The 25,166-nt window shown below is 38.4% G+C and overlaps 1 protein-coding gene across 2 annotated transcripts in view; it reads right to left on the bottom strand.

The window, feature by feature from the left end:
- Positions 1-202: 202 nt before the first annotated feature.
- Positions 203-25,166, bottom strand: part of LOC124713874 (protein SCAI) — an 85,044-nt gene continuing 60,080 nt past the window's right edge. For both annotated transcript variants that reach the window (XM_047242979.1, XM_047242980.1), the window contains exons 12-15: positions 19,210-19,364; positions 18,957-19,127; positions 18,770-18,870; positions 203-3,549 (exon numbers count right to left, since the gene is read on the bottom strand). In XM_047242979.1, the coding sequence (XP_047098935.1) occupies positions 3,406-3,549; positions 18,770-18,870; positions 18,957-19,127; positions 19,210-19,364 (571 nt within the window). In that variant the 3' untranslated portion in view covers positions 203-3,405. The remainder of the gene's footprint in view (positions 3,550-18,769; positions 18,871-18,956; positions 19,128-19,209; positions 19,365-25,166) is intronic.

Below are 25,166 nucleotides of genomic sequence, written 5' to 3'. Positions count from 1 at the left end.
AAATCTGGTGAAGCTAAGACCACCAGTAAATGCATACACATAATGGATGAAAACTAGCTACTAAATATGCATACATATACTAACAAATTTCATGTTAAATTGTTATTTATTCTGTTTGGAGATATTTCATACTATTTTTGCACAACAATTATTTGTACACTTCAGTTTACAATTTGTAAGGAAGGCAAAATAAACACACTGACATGACAAAATAATTACACAATAAATATCTGACTATTTTGTAACTACAATAAAACAAACTTTACTGCTTAGAGTATATTACTACTTTTAAAGAACCTTCTGATTTGTGTTACATTCAGGAATGCAATTTTCAAAAAGTAACGTATGTCACTTTATTTGGAGAGTTTCAGACATTTGTACTATTTTATAGAAAGACAAATGAATCTCTTATATATTCCCGTTATTTAGGGCAACTTTCTCTTAATGGAAAATGTCAAAAGCAGGACACACGCTGACAGGAGAGAAGCTGCAGCAACATACAATGGACCATTAAGCTGAACTTCTCTTTGCATGAAAAAGCACCAGAAACAATAGCTTACAAATTATGAGGAAAAGCACTTTGAAAAGGCACATGGTCCACATATGAGATATTAACAAGTTTCAATGCATGTTAGTAGTACTAGATGATATTCAGGTAATCATCACATATTGAACAGTTATATCAGTAAAGTATTTTTTTCCACAGTGTCACTTATTCATACAATATTATATTACCTAGATAAAAGATGTGTCTAGGTTTTACATCTTATAAAAATAAGTCTCCAAAATAACAAGATGCTTGTATCTTTACTTGCTTTTAATAAATTCAGTTTCTAGGAATTCAGTTAATTAACTGAAATTTGGTGCTGTGGAATCTCTAACATCTAACTGCGCAATTAGTCAAAGTTGTGCATTATATCTACATTCAGCGAGATTTTCCTCCAGCAATATATACTGCAAGGAACATTACTATTAATAAAAGGATGATTTTTTGTTGTTATATAGTGTGTGTATTTTTCAAATGTATCTGCTAAATATTTGATTTAATATGCTGCAATGATTATTGAAACCCCTCAAGCAGATAATGGTGTCAGTCAGTTATGATACAAAAAATGATATGTTGAAATCTAATTAAGAAAGATCAAACAGCACGTAGCAGCTGTATTACAGTATATATTAATAGAAATTGTATCTATATTGTGTGTTATTTTCAATTTGAAAAGCATTTTATCTCCTGAAGTATGTAACAATCTGACAATTTTTCTCTTATGTATTCAAAACACTACAGAGTTACTGGGAATGCTAACCTTTCCCATCTTTCACAATATTTTTATTTAGACGGCACATACATAAATAACGGAGGCACATTATGGAAGGAGGAAAAGGCCAGTGCCTTCATTATAAAAACTGGTGTTATGTTGGTGGTGTTCATGGTACAAACCTTTTCACCTACGCTACAAAATACTACTACTGTGATTTATTTACTATTATGTTTGTCATGTCTGAAAGAGAGAGAAAATTTCTTTTGTGCAAACTTTTTAACTACAGTAGCTGAGGTAAACTGGAAACAGAATCACATGCAAAGCAATTCTTATAGATCTGCTAGGTATCTTATGAGAAAACTTTTCTAGCCTAAAATGATTCTTCGAATTGTCATACTGATCACTACAGATCCAAATAGCACAGTACACAGAAATTTGGATTTCTCCAAATAAAGTGACTACTAAACAAAGAAAAGAAAATTCAATTTTAAAGTGATGTGGCAGACATAACAATGTAAAATAAAAGGGCAACAAAATGCTGCTGAACCTCATAACTACACATTTTAGGCATTATAAATACAGTGTGTGTGTGTGTGTGTGTGTGTGTGTGTGTGTGTGTGTACTAGATGTAGGATAATACTGAATGGTGATTATAAAATTAAATCCCTTTGAAACAGTAACAGAATTATCTTCACGAATGTAGCATGTATGAATACCAAAATATTGCACATGCACAAGGCATTTGTATAGGTACTTTGGTCTAAGCAGAAACTGATATGAGACCAACCTCTAACAAATTAACATTTAGCTTCTGCAACATACTGTGTGTAGTTCTCTATCTGCCAGCTTCTCCAGCTGATCCTCAATGTGTATTTTATTCACAGTCAAAACTAAAGATGACACAAAGTATGAAAGAACTGAAGAATATAATCATATAACAGACTCAGGATTACAGTGCTCACAGAAAGTTAAATTCTATTTCTCCAACACAGAAAAGCAACAGTTTATTGAATTACAATTTTACAATGATAAAAACATAGAAAGGAAAGTTAATTACTCATGGTGAACAGACTAAGATAAAATCATCTACATATGTGTATGAAATGGTTATTGCATTTTTACACTAATCCCTGAATTATAAAACCAGAGAAATCTTTGAGGATAGAGTAAATATTCATTCAAAAACAATATCTGCAGGAATGAGCAGCCCAATGTGGAAGATAAGTGTTACAAAAGCCACAGAGGGCCACAAAAATTTGTTCCCAAAAACTCAACAATACTGTCTCTTTAAATACAGTATTTACATGTTGGGGTGTGCTGGAAATTGTTTAACAGTTCTTCAAAACTTTGACAGTTCCTGAAGAAGTTAAACATTACTATTCTAACAATACAAAATATATACATGTAGTTGTATAAGTGTTCTCAATTTTACATTAACGTCTTTAGCAAAATAATATTGTACAGCGTTAACATCCACTCCTTGTGAAACATTCCTCAGTCTTAAAAAAGGCTTAACTCAATTTAATAGTGAATCACTTGCTCTCAAACTACCAACACACCCCTAAATCGAACTGGACTATGTATACAACATAAGAAACAATTCACATACAGATTTTCGGCACAAATATCATACTCACCTTCCACGCATTTTGTAAATTTGACTAGTATCACTGCAATACATGTGGTGCATGGGCTCAGTTAGTCTCACAGCCTCTTGGAAATCCCAACTTCCCAGTTATGGCAGTGCTTCATTGGGATAACCTATTTGACTGAGCCCACTTGCCCTCAAAGCAAAGCGTCTAGTACAACTCCTGTGAGTCAGTGGATGTCCTCCAGCGAGAGCTATATCTCTATGCAACTTGCAAAGCTCGGTAACTTTTGATTACTTTTAACAAATATCAACAAACTCATCACCAAGGTCAACTTTTATATATTATTTTTTCTTAAAGCTATGAAAAGGATGATTTCTCTGGAACTGAATTAACATTTCCCATTCACCCTTTACCAATTGATCATTGGCAGAGTGAAAATATGGGCGTTAGCTGATGAGGATATAGTGGCAGATGAAGATGGTGATGACACTTTTATCAGCTGTAGCAGTGACAATGCTGGAATCTTGGGTCACAGCAATGGGGGCCGGCGATCAGTCTACTTCATCACTTTCTACGAAGTGCGATCGAACTTCCAAATGAGATGCTAGGTCCAAAACTAGATGATGTAATGCAGGGTGATCAAGTAAATCACCATCAGGCAAAGGTGGCTGGCTACGTGGCCTTAACTGCCTCCCCTGTGAAGAAAAGAAAAGAAAACTTTTAATTTTAAAAATGACATATTTCTTGATTTTGAAACAGATATTTTTGTGTGTGTCTGTAGGGGGGGAGGGGGAGAGGGAGGGAGGGAGGGAGTGGCAGCTGGGGGAACACATTATTTCACAGATTTTATGTGAAGGAAGAAGAGGACACACACATTTGCCACAAGCCATCAAAATACTGGTAAATTAACAGCAGCATATGGACAGCAGTTAATCACAATGTGTCACTTGTATTAAACGGTGGCAAATACATAAAGGAAACATATTCAAAGCACTGGGGTGCTATATGTCCAGATGGAATGACCAGCAATCAACAAACAAGTCAGATGACTGGAATGCTTATTTAGTTATAGTTTCACAAAGTTATATAAAAATCAGTGTGAGAATAAGAATGAACAAAAACATGTGTGGCAGCAGAAATAAACAGCTAACAAGAAAGAGCACCCGTTGTTAAAAATTATACAGCAGTTCTGGAAAGAAACAAATGATCACTCAATGGCAAAATCAAAAACAGGTAGGGGGTGGAAGGAGGGGGGGAGGGGGAGGGGGAGAGGGAGAGGAGGGGGGGGGGGGGAGAAATTCAAAATAAGTAAATAAAAGTATCTTAATAAATTTTAGGTCTCAGTGAAAAACATACATTAAATAAAAAGATTAGAGTAGAGTCAAAAATTGAAACGTAAAGCTAAGAGAGTGACAACAAGCTGAAAACCATCTTCATATCTGAATTATCATCAAACAAATACAAAAAATTATAAGTGTTTTAATATCCTGGTCACACATATGTCTCTAGAGATGGAGTACAGGTCAGTTGGATAAGACTGAGGAAGGAACAAGTCCAGAATGTAAATTCTCTTAAATGTGAATAGAAATGAGGACAAATGAGGGGGCATAGGAGAGAAGAGATTCGATTAACAAGCAATAGCAATGACAGAGAAAGAAAATGATTGATAAATAATAAGTGTGTGTGTGTGTGTGTGTGTGTGTGTGTGTGTGTGTGTGTGTGTGTGTGTGTGTTCACAGAATTTTCTTTGTTCCTGCTATTCATATTTATTCATTTAATTTTCCTTCCCATGGATTGCTTATGTTTCAAAATTCCTGTTGTCCCCAGATCATCTTTTATTTTCCACTACTTTATTCAGCATGGGTTGCAAAGGAGACTTCATGAAATTTGCCAACAAATGACCTAAAGTCATAATACAGGTCCATGATCACTATGTCACTAGTTACCATAATTTTCCATCCCGACTACTTTTGGTTACAAGCAATTGAAGGCAGAAAATTTGGTTAATGCCTGAAGACTGCTAACACCCATCATTAGATACACTTGGGAAACACTAGTTCACATGAGTGGTTATTCCTTTTTACAACTACTGAGCACGTTCAAATCAGGAACACAAAACAACAAAATTAATTTTTTTCAATGGTAATTATCATATCGCTCAACTCTGCGAGATCATACATCAATAACGAATTTTAATACCTAATATGCACAGAATATGCAGGCAACATACTTATGGTGCAGGAAAACCCTTACTAGAACTTCAATGCGCTGGACCAGTCAGTATCAATGGCACTGACATTAACTTCCAGTAACCAGACAACCTGGATGGTAGCATGATCCTTGCCAGGCTTGGTCTCAACATCGCCTTAGTCTCACTAACAGGGAGTCAACATAGTAGTGCTTACCATGTGGGTTCCACAGTAACACTCATTTGTGTTTACAAGGATTACATCTACCAGAAAACTTCCAATTTTAACTATAGTGACATCAACTTTGTGTTGGAAGATTATGATTGCCATGGTGTACATGGGGCTACCGGGTGACCAGAAATCATGGCTCTGTATTGAAGCACGGGAAAGTTACATTACCTACAATTAATTCACAACAGCAAAGTGTGATTCTCCTCTAACAGTGGTAGGTGGACGTGAAGATACAATCCTGACTTTCATTCTCTCTTCTGAGATGGCAACACAATGGGAGAACTGTGCGAGTGAGCTCAAAACACACACACACACACACACACACACAAAACATTTTCTTAGCTTTGGAACAAAACCAGAGTAGGTATTGTTTAAGAGGAGATTCAATTTCAGTAAACCCAACTGAAAATGCTTCGAGTGAGGACACGACAACTTCATTGGCCTCATCAAATTTCATGAAGGTGCATATCAAGAGAGCGTTTGACAGAGTATTTCCTAATATGGTTCAAGACTACAAATGTTAGCTTTAAAACTTCCAAGATGGGGCTTGGCTCGAAGCATTTAATTTGCTGCATGATGACTGTTTAAGAAAATAATAAATAAACCTGTCACGTGAAAACGTGTTCCAATGGTGCAAAACCTGTCACGACTTTTTAGAAAAAGTAATTCAACAGCCAGTGTGGAAGATTTTATTCATCACATGCAACTTTGGCTGCAGTTGCCTGACCTCTAAAATAATATTTTCAAAGCCCTCTACCAGAGCCTGGACATGATGAACAGCTGTGTTACCAACAGATTCAGAAGACATGGAAGGAAAGTGAGGCTGGTTACCTAGTTAAAGCCAGGAAGGGAACAAATGACCCAAAAATTTTCAACCTGTGTCACTACACTGCCAAATGACTGATACTCCACCAAAATAGAAAAATCCTGTAAGAGAAATTCACTCACTACAAGCAGGATTCCAACTATAAAAAGCAGGTACTGGCCAGTTACTAACCCCGACAACTTATTGTGGATGGCTCTGAGGGAAAGAAGACTACTGGAGTTTCCTTCACCATCATGATAGCCACCTAACAACAGCAGTCATAGGAAGCTACTGATTAAGCTGTGGAATCTAAGAATGGTCCCCCATATGATGTTAAGCACAAGAGTAGAGTCTTCATTAGCCTCTGGGCAAAGAATATCATATGTAGGAAACACAGGAACCAGAAAAATGGAAGTGTCCTGGCACCAACACCGCACAGTGCCAAATCACACCAAGCAATTCATATATGCTGCTGATGACACAGCAGAAGCAGCTCGAAGCTTGAGGTTTACAGAGTGAGAAAAGACACTGACAGAGAATCTGGATGTACACTGCATGTAATAAAAGGCTAAACACCTTAATCCAAATCCCAGCACGACAAGTCTGTGCATTTCATTTCATCTCAGAAACAGAGAAGTGTGGCAACAACTTCACATGGTGTGGTGAGGCGAATGACTACAGCATTGTGCATAGCCCTTATACCTAGGCAAGAGATTCAAATGGCACTGTAACAGGAACAACATTGGATACAGGGCCTCTGCATGTAAAAAGAAGGTAGGCACTGCTACAAATGAATCAGTGCAGGCTGCGATGGAATGCCTGAAATCAATTTTGGTGCAGAGTTTGTAATTGGACACCCTTTTCTAACATAACCTTTTTTGTAGAAGTAGCCGATACCAGGATTAATCCTGAATCTGGCATAGGTGAACATTCTCAGCTGTTTCACTGAAAGAATTTCATTTGATTTTGTATATGATGGATAATATTTTAGACTAAAGTGTATAAAAAGAAATTAATTTCGTAACACTATGGAATACAGTCAAAATTACTCTTCTTTTAAAAATATTTGAAATTACAAAATTTCTGGTATACTTAAAATTCCTACTATTAATTGCACAATCTGATGATAATTATAAAATATATTTCTGGGCTAAGATTCTTCTTTTGTCAAGAAAGTTTGTAAACTCTTTTGCTTTGTAAACGTTTTGAAATATGGTGAGTACTGCAGATTGGGCATGTCTCTGATGGAAACAGACATATTTATATGATTGAAACTAACAATGTAATTTGGAAATTGTAAAAATGGTGTGATATTTAACAATGTGACAAAGAATAAAATTCAAGACATATACAGGCAAATCTTCATCAGTTATTTAGTCATCAGGAATCCACAACATAAATCAAAATTTCAGCTGCGAGAATGTACCCCTAGACGCAAGACTTGGTGCCAACAAGAAGAGAAAATGAAAATAAGTAAAAAGTTTTTCCTTTGTATATCTTACACCTCTTGAAGCTTTTGAAAATAATGAAGAGACTAAGAGAAATTGAATGGTGATGTATGGGAGAGTAAGATTACATGTTCTACCTGCTTACTCATACTGCACCCTTCATATGCATCAGATGCAGAGAGAATGCAAGAATCATAGCCAGCTGGGAAATACATGTGGTCGGGGTAAAAAATTAAAAATTCCTGCAAAGAACTCAGGCACGAACTGATGGCCATCTGAGTAACTGGTTGACAAGATGGAGAAACTAATATTAAATACCCTTTCCAGTGTCATGGACAATGTATGGGATGAGCATGGGAGTGCCATCATGCAAAGCTGGGGCCACCACCCATCTGAAGTAGACATTCTTTGCAAATTCAGTGAGGGCAGGATACAGTACATATGATGAAATGTGTATCTGCTTGCCACACCTTGAACCCAAGATGATCTCTTTATAATATAGAGAGACAGAAAATACATGAATGGATTAAGGATCCCTTTTTCTTTGTCACTGAATACTTTGTCTCATACATGATCTTATATCCCTTTTTCTCTGCCTCGTCAACTGCTATCTCATAGAAGACAACGTTTAAATAGATTTAAATGACAGATACATCAGCACATACAATTTCCATCTGTAAGAAGATATTTTTGAGGCAAATTTCAATGAAAGAGAGAGATCCCCACAACACGCCACAGCAGACCACCCACCCCACTGCCGCCCCACACTGAAGCCAGGGTTATTGTGTATTGATGAGTGTAGCCCCAAATGTTTGTGTGGTAGAGAATAATGGTGTACGCATACGTGGAGACAGTGTTTGCGCAGCAATCGCCGACACAGTGTAACTGAGGCGGAATGAAGGGAACCAGACCGCATTTGCCGAGGCAGGTGGAAAACCACCTTAACAACCATTCACAGGCTGGCCAGCACACTGGACCTTGACACTAATTTGCCAGGCGGGTTCATGCCGGGGACCAGCACGCCTTCCCGCTCGGGAAGCAGGGCTTTAGACCGTGTGACTAGCCGAGCAGGCTCATGTTCAGCTTACTTATTATCCACCATATTCATTCTTCTAGCCTCTAGAGTACTTACTACCGCATGTTTGAAAATGAAAGACTTCAAAAATTCATTAGTCAGGAAACATTCAAGTGATTTGAAATTTTGTGCTGGCCTAAACAACAAAACATTTGCTTCTCAATCCCAACTGATTTACAACTTATCTGTCAAAATTATTCATGTGATTGAGGTCAAGTCATGCAAAAAGAGGTAAACCGATTCCTCCACACTGCCTCTGCACAGTATCAGCTAAATGGATCAACGTTCAGCAATGTAAGTACTTGTGATGCAATTTTATTTCACACTACAACAAAAAACAAAACAAATGTAACAAAACACAGGTGGGAAGTGCCATACAATTACCAACCAAATGTAGAATATTAATATGAAAGTTCACCGATTCTGTTACACTTTCGTATGGCAACCAAGGGACAGATTATTTGAGCAATACACTTACCCTGGCGCTGCTCTGCACCATCAAATCAGTTTTACAAAATTCAGCTAATATCACTAAGTTAGTGCGCAGAAAAAAAAAAAAATTGCTACATCATTCGTGTACAAGCTATACTATTCATTACTATTCATAATGTGTGGTTTGGTGGCAGTACATTTGACCAGTACATTTAACTGCTAGACCAAAATCCAAAGGAATACTACCCCGTCTTAAGCTGGTACTAGCACTTTTCTTTAAATTCATCATGAACATTGGAAAATAAATTCATACTTGTGCTTCAGATTCACAGTAAACTATGTTTGAAAGGCTTCCTCATATGGCACTTTCTATTCTGGGCACAAGTTCATTGCAGTAGTTTAAAGCCTTTTGCTAGTGTGTGTCATTCATTTGTATACAGCATCACATCTTTTTCTGTTTCCACATTCTTTCACTTAGTTTCACTTTTTTAATTACCATCCTTTTATCAAGTTGGTGAACTGTGGATTGCTACTAACCGTAAAGATGACATGTTGAATTGCAGACAGCCACAATGAAAAGACTGTTACACTTAGAACGTCTGGCCAAAGCATTCTTCAGAGAAGGGAGGGAGGACACACACACACACACACACACACACACACACACACACACACACACACGCGCGCGCAAAAGCACTATTTCTGGCCGCTCCAGGATGCAACTGCATCAAATGGAAGCAAGGATTCCAGAGTAGCGTGGGGAGGGGTAGTAGGGGGAGGGGAGTTCACTAGGGTACAGCTGAGGGAGAGAAATGAGCATTGCCTGGTGGAACGTGCAGGGACTAGATAGTGGCAAGACAATGCTACCAGGTGTAGTGTCAGGAGGCTGTGGGGAAGGGAGCACATAGCAGAAAAGGAAAGGAGCAGAGAAGGAGAAAAGACCAGTGGGTGTGTTGGCAGATAGTAGCACACAATCAAGGTGAGGGAACATGATTTGGGAGGAGGTAATAGGACAGAGGGGACAAAAACTTTGATAGCAAGTGTGGGGACAGCACGTCACTAAAATGCTGCGCAATGACTGCAGCAGAGTGCGGACATGACATTGCTAATTTTACAGGAGGTCAGGCTTCTAGTGGGTTAGCATACACCTGTGAAAGGACAGGAGTAAGAAGTGCTGGGTGTGTGGACTGGGCAGGTCCTCCACTTGGATCTTCCACAGGGAAGTCATCCCTGGCAAAGGGATGGGATTGGGAGAGGCATTTTGTGCAATGGGATGGACTAGGGTGTTGTAGAGGGTGGATGGGTGATGGAACACCATTTTAGGAGGAGGGGAGGAGGGAATGGTCATTGGTAGGATGTCCCTCATTTCACGGCATGATGAAGGATGTGGTTCAGTTGTTCCAATCCTGGGTGATATTGTGTGATGAAGGGGGTGTTCCTTTGTAGCTGGTTCATGACTGTAGTGGGAGGATTGTGGATGTGGAGGGTACGGCACCTGAAATCTGTTTTCAGACTAGGTCTGGAGGATAGTAACTGTCTGTGAAGGCCTTTCTGAGATCTTCAGCGTACTGGGAAAAGGAGTCGTTGTCACTGCATATACACTGTCCCCAGGCGGCCAGGATGAATGGGAGTGATTTTTTGGTGTGAAAGAGATGGCAGCTGTTGAAAAGTCGGTACTGTTAGTGGCTGGTGGGTTTAATCTGGGCAGAGGGGTGGATGGAGCCATCAGAGAAGAAGAGGTCAATGTCCAGGAAGGTGGAAGCTGGATTGAGGGGCCCCAGGTGAAGCAGATGGGAGGGATGGTGTTGAGGTTGTGAAGGAATGAGGATACAGTGTCTTGGCCCTCAGTCCAGACTATGATCAATTACAATTAACTGATGGTAGAGTTTTGTTTTTCTAGATACTCTTTTAGTGTACAGAAGCAGTGCTTGAACAAGTAATCCTTCAAGGTTGATTTCAAACATTCTGTTCATTATTATTTTTGTGAATTTGGGTAATGCATCATACAGTTTGGTGTTCGGATGGAATATGCCTTTTTAATAGAGCTGTATTTGTCTGTTGTACATGCACATAATTTATTTGTTGTATGTGGTAGCTGTGTTCAGATTCATTGAAGGTGATGCATGGGCTGTTAATGTTTAAATTTTCTTGACTAATACTCACATTTTCTAGCATGTACTAAATGGAAGAGGCAATATTTCAATTTTTGTACACAAAGGCCTGCATAATGATCTTTGGTCTATCTCTACCATTAGTCTAATATGATTTTTACCTGTACTCTAAATGATTTCAAACTTCCTCCACACTTTCCCCAAAATACTACAACATACTTCAATATCGAGTGATCATGAGTAAGATATACGGTTCTAAGATTATGATATGATTTACAGTTTCTTATTATCAGCATTATGAAACATGTTTTGCTCAGTTTTCTGTTTCTGTACTCTACACACGAATCCCATTTCATGGTCTGTTGTATCAATACACTGAGAAATTTTGTATGCTCTGTTTTTCAAATTGTTTGTCCATTTATTTCAATATGAGAATTAGCGAGTGTCCTATTCTGGGTGGTGAGTATGTCCATTGTGACAGGTTTTCTCCAGATTTTTCATTAATACAGTTTGCATCATAGTTCTCTGCTATATTCTCTGTGACAGCCTTAAAATTGTTTTGAAAATTTTCTTTGATATTTTCTGGAATTAAAATGGTGGTGTCATTTGCAAATTAGTATAGTTTTCTGTTTCTGCTTTTTCTAAGTGTGGCTTCAGTTGCCTGAGACTGCAGTCATGTCTGTGCGTTGTGTTTGCATATGTGTGTGTGTGTGTGTGTGTGTGTGTGTGTGTGTGTGTGTGTTGTTGTTGTTGTTGAAAACCAATGGTCGACAGCTTTACTTGTGTGTCTTTTTGTTGTGCCTATCTGCGACTCATCATCTCCGCTATATGGTGAGTAACTACTTTCCTTCTCATAATATTGTTACATCCCATCCCAGATTTTCCATTGTTTGGATTTCTATCTAAATTATATACATACAATAAATACAGAAATGTACACAATAGGGAACTTTGTGAAACTCCATGTTTGACCACTAATAACTCTGACTGATGGGTACTGACTGTTCCATTTGCTTCATGTGTTATCTCTATGGGCTGTTTTCTTTCATGGAGGTATGATTTAATCCAACTTCATGCTGCTCTCTTAATTACCCAATTCTGTATCTTAATAAGTAATTTATCACAATTGGCAGTATTGAAGGCTTTTGATAAGTCTAGGAAAATGATATAGGTATGTTTCTGCCTATCTAGGGTCTGTACTGTTTCATATAGAAAAGAAAAGACTGCTGTTTCAGGGGTGTGATTTTTTTGTTCTAAAAACGTGTTGTGACTATTGACATATGATATTTATTTAACACATTAGGCAGTCTTTTCTTTAAAAAAAATTGTCTTTCTAGATACCTTAAAAATACAGACAGTAGAGAAACTGCTCTATAGTTTGAACCTATTCTTGGGTTCTTTTTTTGTGAAGTAGTTTGCCTTCAGCAATTTTTAATCATGTTGGGAAGCTGGCAGCTGAGGACAGGTTTGTTTGTACTTTTTTTCAACAAAATCTAACACATCATCAATTCGTAAGGAATGTTTTGATTTTTTTTCTATAATTCCTGCCTATTACTGGTAGTTGGCATGAGAAATATTGTGTTATCTACCTGTTCAAATTTTCAGGTCAGGTGTGTGGCATATTTATGGGTGACATTTGGCTCAACAAGTTTTTTGTCTTATGTTTACAAAATAACTGTTAAACACATTAGCTACATCCTTCAGTTTGCTGATAGTATGTTAGATCAAATAATTAATGAGAAGAAAAAAGAAATTTATGGCACATCTTGAATAAACGAAGGGTTCAGCTGATAAGACACATCATGATGCATCAAGGAATCTCATTTTGGTAATGGAGAGAATTGTCATTGTATAGGGTGTAAGACCAAAGCTTGAATAAACAAGCAAGCTCAAACTGATGTAGGTTGCAGTAGTGATGCAAAGATGAAGAGGATGGCACAGGATAGACTAGCAGCACAGCTGCACAAAATCAGTCTTCAGACTGGAAACCACCACCACCACCACCACCACCACCACCACAACCACAACAACATCTCCAAGCTATGGTTATTCAGAAAATTTTGAACTACTTGATGTCCCTTTCTTCTTTAATGTTAACTCTTTCATTTGGCTTCACCATGGCTATAATGAATATCAACTGAAAATACAAATGCTGTAACCAGTCATATTTATTATATTAAAATTTACACTGTGAGTTTCAGATTATTATACCCCATCATCAGGTGGATTTATTTCAATTAATAGGGAATTTATATATCGTATGTATGACTTTTGGGTAACCTATGGCAATGTGTTTTAGGAGCCACAGAATCTTCACACACACACACACACACACACACACACACACACACACAAAATGTCAAAGCAGACTAAGAAATCATACTGAGCAAAATTTTCAAATGATTGCAGTAGGAAGGCACTACTGTGCAGGTATGGCCATAAAATGACAGCCAATCAGCTAGCAGCATGCGGAAATTTGTCTGGTGGGTGAATGTGTTGGAAAAGATCCATTGGTAAGATTTGGCTTACTAAGCTGCTGCTGCTGCAGCACTATGTTGTGATTGTTGTGTTCCATTGCACTTGCTGCTGCATGCCGCACGGCTTATTATGAACAGGTACACAAACAAGAAGCTAGCCAACATTCACAATGTTTACAGAACAGTGGGAAGCAGTGCTGTAGGTATGAGAAGAAGATAAATTGAACGTTTTCGAAACAGAAGACCACCAGCAGTCAAAATCTTTAAGACTGCAGACCACTGGAAGACATGTTTGCACATAAAAGGCCAACTCTGCAACTTGATTAAGAAATAATCCAGTGTTTCAAAACAATGCCTTCAACCAGCATCCGAGCAACAGCTCAGAAACTCAGTCATTTATTAACTAGTTTTGAATATCACAGAGGGAAATGGTTGACACCCTTACCATACATAAAAGTCCAAGATTTGACATTAGAAGTTTATTCAAGGCAAGCAGATTTCTGTGCCTCAGAATTAAGCCAATGTCAGAATCTCGACAAAGTGATTTTTCCCTATTTCAGTCTTTTTATAGAATGATCTTTTTTTTCCTATTACATTCAAGAACATGGTCACCATGGGAAAGGTTTTCAGTGTAGGCATATGTGACAAATTAACTAGACCTTTCACTCTGCCTCCTTGATTAAATGGATACAATTATTTACAGCTTTTTCCAAAGTGAAATTTCTCATATTGTTGGATGACAGTCTTTTGGAAAATTTCAAAGGACACTGTTCCAACATTTCACTCTGGCAGCCGGCAACAGTTGAAGAAAATGTTCGGGTACAGGTGGGTTGCGTATGGTGGCCTCAAGAGTGATCTTTAAATCATCTGTTTTAACACCACTGAACTTTTTTGTTTGGTATTTTATGAAAAACTATATCTACCAGACACCAGTCAAACAAGTAAAGAGCTGGTCACAGTAGTCTCCGATGCCGTGACAATATTTCGCAACATGCTTGACATTTTTGAGAGGGTACACCCATCTTTTCTTCCACTAAGTCAACCTTGCAATGATGTTGGGAAGGAATTTTGAGTATTTGTTGTAAAAAATGTGATTTGAGAAAGAAAGGACATTTTTAAATTTAATTTCCATTTTCTTTCTCACTGTCTTAGTTACACTCACAAATCTAATGTATTTGTTGAAATTAAAGTCCATTTGTGGTCTCTGTAAATTAATAAAAATTAAAGCACGTAACATTTAGATTACATTATTAACAATATTGCAACTTACACTACCTCATGTCAACTACCTAACTCCAGTGCTGGTTTTGCAGTACATTTTACTATCTGAATAAATTAGTGGCATTACGATTGTTGTATTTCATGTCTGATGTTCCAAACGGTGCATTTCTGACCTATGTTTACTTGGAAACCTTTAGTGAATCCGATATCCCCTATCCTGCTCCAACTTTATTATCAGGTTATTTTTCTCCACCTCTGAGAATATAAAATTGTGAAACACAATTGCTTTCCGGTACTCCCCATCAAGAGGTAAAATATAAGTTGATTATAATTAAAGCTAAACTTTCAAAACACTGTAGAAATAACACCACTGGTCAGAATGACATCAAATTGCAACAGAATATTATTGGAGATGGGGGAAAACATGTGGCAGAAGAAAAAAAAAAGTGAAAACTTATCAATAGATTGCGCTATGTGTCAGAATATGTAAATGAAAACACCTGTCATGCGCACAACCCACTGAATTTGGTATAAATACGCTGGGTACACGGCTTTTCCACCTTTCACGTCTGCGACATTCGCCATGACTGTCTCAATGCAAGATTGGGCTCTGCTTGTAAAGCTGTATTACAAGAATGATAACTGTGCACACATCGTTATGCAGAAGTTCTGGACACCGAAGCATCCGAAAAGGCATTAGTCCGATGACTGCTGAGGGTCTGGAGAAAATGAATCAGAAATTCGAAAAGATGGGTTCTTTTGGTGTGCAACCTGGTAGAGGTTGAACTGATTCAATGTCAGTGGAAGCTGTGACTACAGCAATGCTGGAGGAGAGGAGTGGTGGTGTGCAAACGCGAAGTGCACAGAGAATTGCCCGAACATTGGACATACTCGTGAGCATGGTGTGTAAAATCCTACGAAACATCCTTCATTGCTATCCATTCAAAATTACCCATGTGCACAAATTGCTTCCTGTTGACGTGCCAGTGAGAGAGACCTTTGCTTTAGAATTTCCACTGCCAATCATTGTCCACTTGCTTGCATGGAAGTGGACAATGATTGGCAGTGGAAGATTTTTGTGGACAGACGAAGCCCACTTCCATCTGACAGGATATGTCAATACACAGAATTGCTGAATAAGGGCAATGGAAAATCCACACACAAATCAGCCAGTACCACTTCATCCTGAAAAGGTCACTGTGTGGTGCAGGTTTACAGCATCATTTATCATAGGACCTTATTTTTTCCTGTTACCAGTATCGTCACTGGTAAGTGATATGAGTGTCTTTTGCACAAGCACATCATTCCAGCTCTTCAACAGCGTGGATGGGATCATTTTTATGCAAGATGGTGCACCTCTGCACATTGCAAATCCAACTAAGCACCTGCTGAAGCACCATTTTGGAAATGCTATAATTATCAGCCACCATTTCCCTACAGCCTAGTTGTCCCGATCACCTGATCTTAATCCGTGTGACTGCTGGCTGTGGGGTTATCTGAAAGACTTTGTGTTCAGAGTTCTTATTGCAAACTTTGCTGCATTGAAGGTACACATTGCACAACATATGCTGAACGTGACCCTGGAAACACTTTTATCAGTTGTGGAACATGCTGCTTCTCGATTTCAACTTGTTGCAGAAAATGGTGGACAGCATATTAAACATGTTTTGTGCCAGTCATCTGGAAATTAATAATCCGATTTGATTTTGATTGATGCTTTTCATGCGTTTTTTGCCTCAGGACAATTAAAAATCAATGTGAGTGATGTTTTTTATGCGGTTTTTGGCCTCAGGACAATTAAAAACAAGTTTTCCCATCCAATGTAGTATGACCTTTCTGTGGTGGATGGGCTTACGTAATTAACAGTATCAGACCTGTACACCCATGCACACTGAGTAATACAGTTTGTTTAATGTCAAATGTACACCTTAGGCACTGTTGTATGATTCATTTGTCATTTGTAGTGGACCACTATTAAATTATGATGCTTACAGCGCCATCTATTGCTTTATTTTTCTTCTACCATACGTTTTCCCCCTTCTCCGATAATATTCCATTGCAATTTGACGTCATTCTGACCAGTGGTGTTATTTCTACAGCAGTTTGAAAGTTTAACTTTAATTATAATCACCCTGTGTTTCGTATTGCCAATAGACACCTATAAAAATACAAGACACTATTTTAGCTTCTGAAACTATTAGTTCCTTCCTCAGGGAGGAGAGAGGGTTAGGTTGGGCAACGTTATATAAGAAAAGCAAATTACTCAGTTCCCAGTATTGTATGTGTAAAATATAGAGAAATTTTCTTGGTTGGCAGTGGAAGTATTTAAGGTAAAAAACACACTTATTTTTTGATGAAGTCAATGTACTTTTTATCCAAGGTTCTTCTAATGAGTAATTTCCAACACTAAAATATGACTAGAAAATCCTCAGGAACCATATCTATGACGGCCATATCCTCTCCATTGGACAGAAAATGTTTTATAGTAACAAATTTCTTTAGACATGGAAATGTGAGGAAGTAAAAGGGGTTTCACAGCCACAAATTTCTGTAGGTGTGGGAATAGTGGAAGTTGGAGAGTGCTAAATCTGGTAAGTAGGGTGTATGTTCCAACAACTGATACTTTAAATCCTTCAATTTTCCAATCACCATTTTTACAGACAGTGTATTTTTCTGATAAAATATGACTTCTTTTTCGCAATTCAACCCTCTTGAATTTCTGGCAGCAATAAATTGATCAAAACAAATAATTTTATGACAACATATTTTTCATTTTTCTTAAGGTTTTGTATGTCTATCAGCAAAAACAGAGCCCTTATAGGATCACTTCATTGTCCATCTGTATGTCTATCTGTCTAACTATTGGAAACCCTTTTCTTCAGGAATGGGTACAAGTACCAGGTTGAAATTTACTATTCACTATGGTCTACAGTCACTTGAATGTGTAAAAATTTGAAACTTCTACATCAATGGAATCAAGAAATATGGCCATTTATATCATTTTTATATACTTATAAACTCACTCATCAAAACCTACTATTCACCAGAATCACAAATTTTGAAAGAAGCAATGTTTCGCTGTACATGTAAAGGAAAAAAAATCTGAAAGTTGTGGATTTATAATCAGAGCATATGAAAGAAAAAAAAAAGGTATTTGTTATCTGAGTCTCTTTCTGTCTGTCTGTTCTTCTGTTAAGCCCCCTTTTTCCCAGGAATGGGTAGATGTATCAAATTTATAGTCTCTTGGCGGTCTATAAATTTACGATTCTAAATCAACATAAGCAAGAGCTATGGCCATTTATGTCACATATTTTGACACTCGCAAACTCACTGATCAAAACCTATATGGTACTTCCCATTGCCTAGAATCATGGAGTTCGGCAAGAAGCGAAAAAAATTATGAAAATTGTTAATTTTTAACTATATGACATGAGAAATGTTTATTTTGTCATTTGAAATTAAAACATTCTCGAAAGTCTTAGAGTCCCTGGGACCAATATCTTGCAAGTATCAATGTCAATAACTGGCAAAAACCATCAAGATGGTCGATTCATAGCCTGAATGAACTGCCTGCATACACGATTAAGTCTGTATGGAATTCTCAGTGTGCGAGTCCTACTTGCACTTGGCCAAATTTTTCCCATGAAACATACACAGAACGTGGGACTTGACAACAACACATGAACAAGTTGAAACCTGACATATGTATATTATTATGTAACATGTACCTGTACAAATAAAAGTCCATTAATATCAACACTCTCTCTAACGTACAAGGAAAATTTCTCCTTCCCTCGTACATACCATGATCACAATAAAGGTACCAAATTTTGCTCCTGTATTCTACAGAGCTTTTACCTATTCATTTCATTCCTGAAAAGTTCTAAGAGGATTGTTTGGTAATTAATTAAATCTGAAACACAAACCTTAAAAGATCTGTGTAGATGAAGCACTACATCACAGAAAATGTACCGCAGTAGTAGCAATCGTAAGAAATCATCTCCAAAGAACTGTAAATACGCAGAATCTGGAAAAAAAGAAAAGCATTTATAAATGAGGAGGTATGCAGTATGATAAGGCAACAATAATAAATGAGATTACATGTTCACTAACCGATTCTGCAGCGAGTAAACAGTCTACTTGCTTCTGTTACAAATCTGTCAATATATGACTGGCATCTTTCCCATAAGTGTATAGGAATATTCAGAATGTTGCAAATGAAACAGAAGGCTGTCAGTGGACTGTGAAGGAAAAGTGTGAAGAGACTTCCATTGTGCTGATGATCTGAAAACAGAAGAAGTAAAATAAAATATCACAGTGCAGCAGGCATGGAAAATCTGGCCTCAGAATTATTTGAGAAATTTACCCTGAAAGGCTGGTGGCAGGTCCTGAGGTGACATCAGCACTACAAGAGGCTGTCCAAAGTAGCGTGGGATATGTTGAAACACAAAGCTGTTGTCCGAATCCACAATTACAAACAGCGGCTTTCTTGTGAAAGGATAGAGGTCACCAGGATACAAGCTGAAGGAAATACAAAAATATGTTGCAAAAAATTGTCTCATGGAAAATATAATGATATGGAAGAAAACTGTTTACAAAAGTCTTCCCAACACATTGCAAGTCTTCCTAACTACACTATGTGAGTGAAACTTTAAAGATACAACAAATGTAACTAACTACCTGAAGGGTTCCTTTTACTACTCTTACAGCATTTTATCTACAGAAAAAAAGACTTTCTACTAATACATTGACTAAAAAAGTTTCATGCCTGACATTTCAAGATAGTTAAGCAGGCCAGCTGTAATCCAACCACCTGGTCACTATGTTCCATGTTCTGTAGGCATATGCAGAACCTTGTTGGGTGTGAAAGGTCGCATTAGCCAGAGGAGGAGAGAAACAGATACTAAAAGTGTTTGTGTCATCTGTCAAGGCTCTCTAAAAAGTATTTTACACAAATAAAGCAAAGCAATGTGTATTACTACGGTCAGCTTTTTGGTAAATGTTTTAATTTTATGTAGAAAATGAAAACCATTATTTTGGGAGTCACATTTTGGCCACCATGCAGTCTTTATACATTTTAAGAAAATACTGGCCCAAGGAGGAGGTTGGAGGGAAGATAATTTGATTCATTTGCATCTTACAGTCTCACATCACACCATTACATAGGCTATCATCATTATTGACCACATTAGATAAGATGCTTCAAAATTAAGTAATCAACCACATTGCATACCAGGATGTTTGCAATGAAAAATAGGCACACCGAGTATTTTATGTTCCGAAAATTTAAATCACATCATTAATTAAGAAATTAGGTTAAGATAGTGAAATCAGTCATTTTTTAATGTTTTCTGCCATTATTTAGTTGATAAAGACGTCCTGTTATAACCATGAGCTGCATGTAAAATATTTAATTGCCCAATTGGTATTCGGACATTGAGGCTATCATCATCAATAGCATCTGATACAGAGGACAAACAAACAATTGTATACATATCTATATCTACATCAACATAAAACTTGTATACAACAGCAGAAACATTAATTTTCTTACATATTATGAACCTCTATATCAGATAAATTACAAATTCTCTTTGATGTCAAAATTTATGTCAATCCAGAAAACACAGAATGTCATGGATATTTATAATCTACTTATAACCATGTCTATGTGGTTATGATAGCATCTAAGGTCTTTCCTATCTCACAGCACACAAGTCATTAAGTGTACATGTTACAGCTATTATTTGTTAAACAGTAACATTTCCCAGTCACACTGGACACTACTGTCACAGCAAGTAAAGGTGGAACTGAAGGATAGCGTTGGTGTCATCCACAGAAAGAGGTCCCACATCAATGTTGGTATCTCATGAAGGGACCACAAGTAAGACCAGTCGCTGCCTGATACAGCAATGAATGAGAGGTGTCGGTGTGGACACGTCCTCAAGTGATTCTATATGCCGCCGCTGCTGGAAAAGCAATTACATCATAGCGCAGTGTCACTTAGCCCCACATCATTGCTTACGACAATAGCATCGCCTTACTTCAGATCCAGCAGCACGAGTTTTATTAGCTACCAGAATTGTATATATTGAAGTTAACAGTCAATTGTATATTGAGAGACGACTTTCATTCTGTATGTATCAAGTGATAAGTTAGAGTTCAGAAACAGTAACAAATACATAAGTGATATTCGAGTGGACATGGATTGTTTCCACGTAAAGTAGCTCAGATTGTGCACATTTTAATAAAGAGATTTAATACATTTTGTTTGTATTGTAGTATGTACTCAGCCTTCTCCAGAAGTAAATCTAGGCTTGCGAGGACCCACTACAGTGAGGATGGAATGCCTCAAGTATTTTATTTCGTCTGGCACTACAGATAGACCATAGAGTCATAATTATAGATTTCTCGTTATCCCTGAGATCATGTTTAGACATATCTGTGACATACATCTGGGCAATTAGTAGATAAGACTAAAATATATAAAGTATGTAAGTCTTGAATGTATATGAACACATAAAAGTTAATTTTAACTGTGATAAACAACACAATGAGTAAGATGGGCATAACGCAAAATCTGTGTCTTTCTTAAAATGAGGTTGTCAATTTGGACCTAGATCAACTGATAAACCAACATACCCCACGAAATTAGTTAACTTTCCATAAAGGCAACAAAAGGAACTTTAATCTGAACCCATTTCGTTAAAACACAGTTAAAGTTCTGCATATACATCTTATTTTCTATATCTTCTCATCAAGGATACTGTCAGAGTGTTTTGTCATGTGAGTATGTATCTCAATTTCTTGGGTTCATTAAAATTAATACGTTCTCTAAGCCTCGTTCTGAAATTTCTCACTGCCCAAAATAAAATTTATCATTATGTGTGATAAATTTTATATTCTCCAGTCATGACTCTTATGTACGTTGTGTATAATGCATATCCTACAGTATTCTCTGTTCTGCATATTGGTTACAGGACAGAGAACACCCTACAACAACCTCCAAACCTCCCCCATGTCCCCACATAGCTGACAAACCCTGCCTTGCAGACCTATTACATTTACCCCACCCTCCAAACTCCCTCCCACTTTCCAAAGACTTCACCTTTTGCCCCACTACCAAATTCAATCAGGCAGGACTGGTTAAAGACATTCGCTCCTTACCCTGGTCCTTACTGTGGAAACACTTTCTTGCCCTCAATCCTACTGATCAGATTCAACAAAAAAACCAATGCTGAACCCTGCCCGACTCAGTTCACTCCTCCATCCAACCATGAGCCACCCCCACTGCCCCCAAATCACTCCCTGTTAACTTTCCAGAATTTTGTAACCTCGAACCTTGCCTCATAATCATTCCCTAAATCCCTTACATCTGCATAAAGAATCACAGTCGACCATTTAAAAACTGATCCCACGCTTATAATCCTACCTGTGGACAAAGGCTCCATCACTGTTGTTTTGAACCACAAGGATTACCTGGCAGAAGAACTCTGCCCACTGTCAGATACATCCATCTACAGACCTTGCCACAGTGACCCCATTCCAGAAATGCACCAGGATCTCTAGTCTCTCCTCAAATCCTTAGGCACATTCCAGAATTTCTCCCTGGAGTCCATCTCTCTGCTCATCCCTACCACTCCCCACACTCCTACATGCTTTGTAAAGTCCATAAACCCAGCCACCCGGGATGCTCCATTGTGGCCTGTTACTGTGCCCCCACTGAGAGAATCTCTGCCCTCGTAGACCATCACCTTCAGCCTATTACCCGGAAATTACCCTCTTATATAAAAGATACCAACCATTTCCTCCACCAACTCTCCACAGCTCCTTTATCACACGGTGCCCTGCTTGTCACTATTGATGCCATCTCCCTTTATACTAACGTCCCTAATGCCCCTGGCTTTACCACTATTGAACACTATCTTTCGCAATGCCTGACAAATTCCATTACCTACAAACAAATTCAGGGTATAGCTATGGACACCCTATATGGCACCAAACTATGCCAACCTATTCACACGCCATCAAGAGGAATCCTTTCTGAACACCCAGAGTTCTAAACCCCTCACCTGGTTCAGATTCATCGATGACATCTTTGTGGTATGAACCATGGGAGAGGATAATTCATCCACATTCTTCCAGAACCTCAACACCTTTTGCTCCATCTGCTTCATCTGGTCCTACTTAAAAAACAAGCCACCTTCCTTGATGTTGACCTCCACCTCAAAGATGGCTACATCAGTACCTCTGTCCATATCCAAACTACTAACCAACAGCAACACCTCCTCTTCGACAGCTGCCACCTGATCCATACCAAGTCCCTTCTGTACAGCCTAGCCACCCGTGATCATCCAACCTGCAATGATGAGTGGTCCTTCTCAAAATATACCAAGGGTCTCACTGAGATCTTCACAGACCATAATTATCCTCCCAACCTTGTACAAAACAAATCTCTCATGCCTTATCTTTCCAGTCTTCCACCAAATCCCTAAGTCTCACCGTCCAGCTACAGAGGAGCATTCTCCTCGTAACTCAGCACCCCCCTGGACAGGAGCAACTGAATTACATTCTCCGCCAGGGTTTCGACTACCTCTCACCATGCCTTGAAATGAGAAATGTCCTACTCACTATCCTTCCCACCCCTTCCACAGTGCTGTTCCGCCAGCCACCGAACCTACGCAATATACTCGTCCATCCCTACACAACTCCTGCTCCCAACCCCTTACCTCATGGCTCATATCCCTGTAATAGACCTAGATACAAGACCTGTCCCATACATCCTTCCACCACCACCTACTCCAGTCCAGTCACAAACATCACCTATCCCACCAAAGGCAGGGCTAGTTGTGATATCAGAATTGCTGCATCCTATGTGGTTATGACAACCAACAAACTGTATGTTCGCATGAATGGCCACTGACAAGCTGTGGCCAAGAAACAACTGGACCGCTCTGTTGCTGAGCATGCTGCCCAACACAACATTTTTCATTTCAATGACTGCTTCAGCCTGTGTCATATGGATTGGATCCTTCCCACGAACACCAGTTTTTCTGATTTGCACAGGTGGAAACTCTCCCTGTGTTATATCCTATGTTCCTGTAATCCTCCTGGCCTCAACCTTTGTTAGTCACTGTCCTTACCATTGTCACTGACCAACACACGCAGTCTTTTTGCACCCCCGCCCCCCTCCCCGCCACCTCTCCACTGCTTACCGTCTAACCATCTTAACCTCCCGACTGCACCTAGCTGCCCTACCCTCTCTCCATCTTGTCCCTGCACACTCCCCAGCAGCGTATCACATCACTGCCCGCCACCCCTAACCCCACTATACCTGCCCCCGCCCACCCCAGCCTCCTCCTTACACCCACCCAGTTGCGTCTTCCATCATGCACTGCTGCTGCTGCTCGCAGTGTGGCTTCAGCTGCCAGGGACTGCAGTCATGTTGTGTTTGCATTTGCATTTGCATTTGCGCGTGCCCAGTGATGTGTGTGTGTGTGATCCGTTTTCGGCAAAGGACTTGTTGTTCTAAAGCTTATTTTGTTGTGCCTATCCTCGATTCAGCATCTCCGCTATATAGTGAGTAGCAACTACCCTTTTCATAATATTGTTACATACCATCCTGGATTTTCAATTGTTTTATCCTTTAAAAAATACTTACAAGCTGTGGAGCAGCAAGCATATAAGATTTTTATGTTCCTTAGTTGCTTCTATGCTCTTTGGGATGTCTATCTAAGCATCTAAATGAAAGGTGGATTGTTTTGTGCTATACGCATTTTGCTTCTTTTTATTTATGAAGTAGCCTCAGTGGCCCGTAATACATAATTGTTTTAAGTGTATAATAACTGTGGTACATAATAATTACAGGTATGTTACTGTTTTACAGTTGTTTGTTATTCTCTTACCTTTAGGAAGGACACTACTTTGAGAAGCACAAATTTCAAAAGGTTAAATTGCTATTTGGTTCTACTCATGATTTTACAATATTAGTATTCGATATGTGTCAATCTGGAGTTGTTCTTAATTGACCTGCGTACATAAGGATGTCCAATTTTTGGCATTTTTTCAAGATCAAGTCCCATTGCACAACACATGCATGCCATAACAAACAAATATCAAAGTATATACAGACACAGTAACACAAACTAAAGATGAATTAAAAATGCACAATGACAGCTGGAAACATTATATAAGGTAAAAAAAAAACACAACCAACACAAAGTGAAAGAGAAGTGTTCAATAGAAATGTGTTTGAAAATGCCAAAATCAGACATCCTGGTGCACGCAGGCTGACTAGGTACAATTACTGCACCACACATATGG

The sequence above is a fragment of the Schistocerca piceifrons genome, chromosome 1 (genome assembly GCF_021461385.2).
Source record: "Schistocerca piceifrons isolate TAMUIC-IGC-003096 chromosome 1, iqSchPice1.1, whole genome shotgun sequence".
NCBI lineage: Eukaryota > Metazoa > Arthropoda > Insecta > Orthoptera > Acrididae > Schistocerca > Schistocerca piceifrons.
The sequence above is the reverse complement of the archived record's forward strand: the minus strand, read 5'-3'. Positions and strand labels throughout refer to the sequence as shown.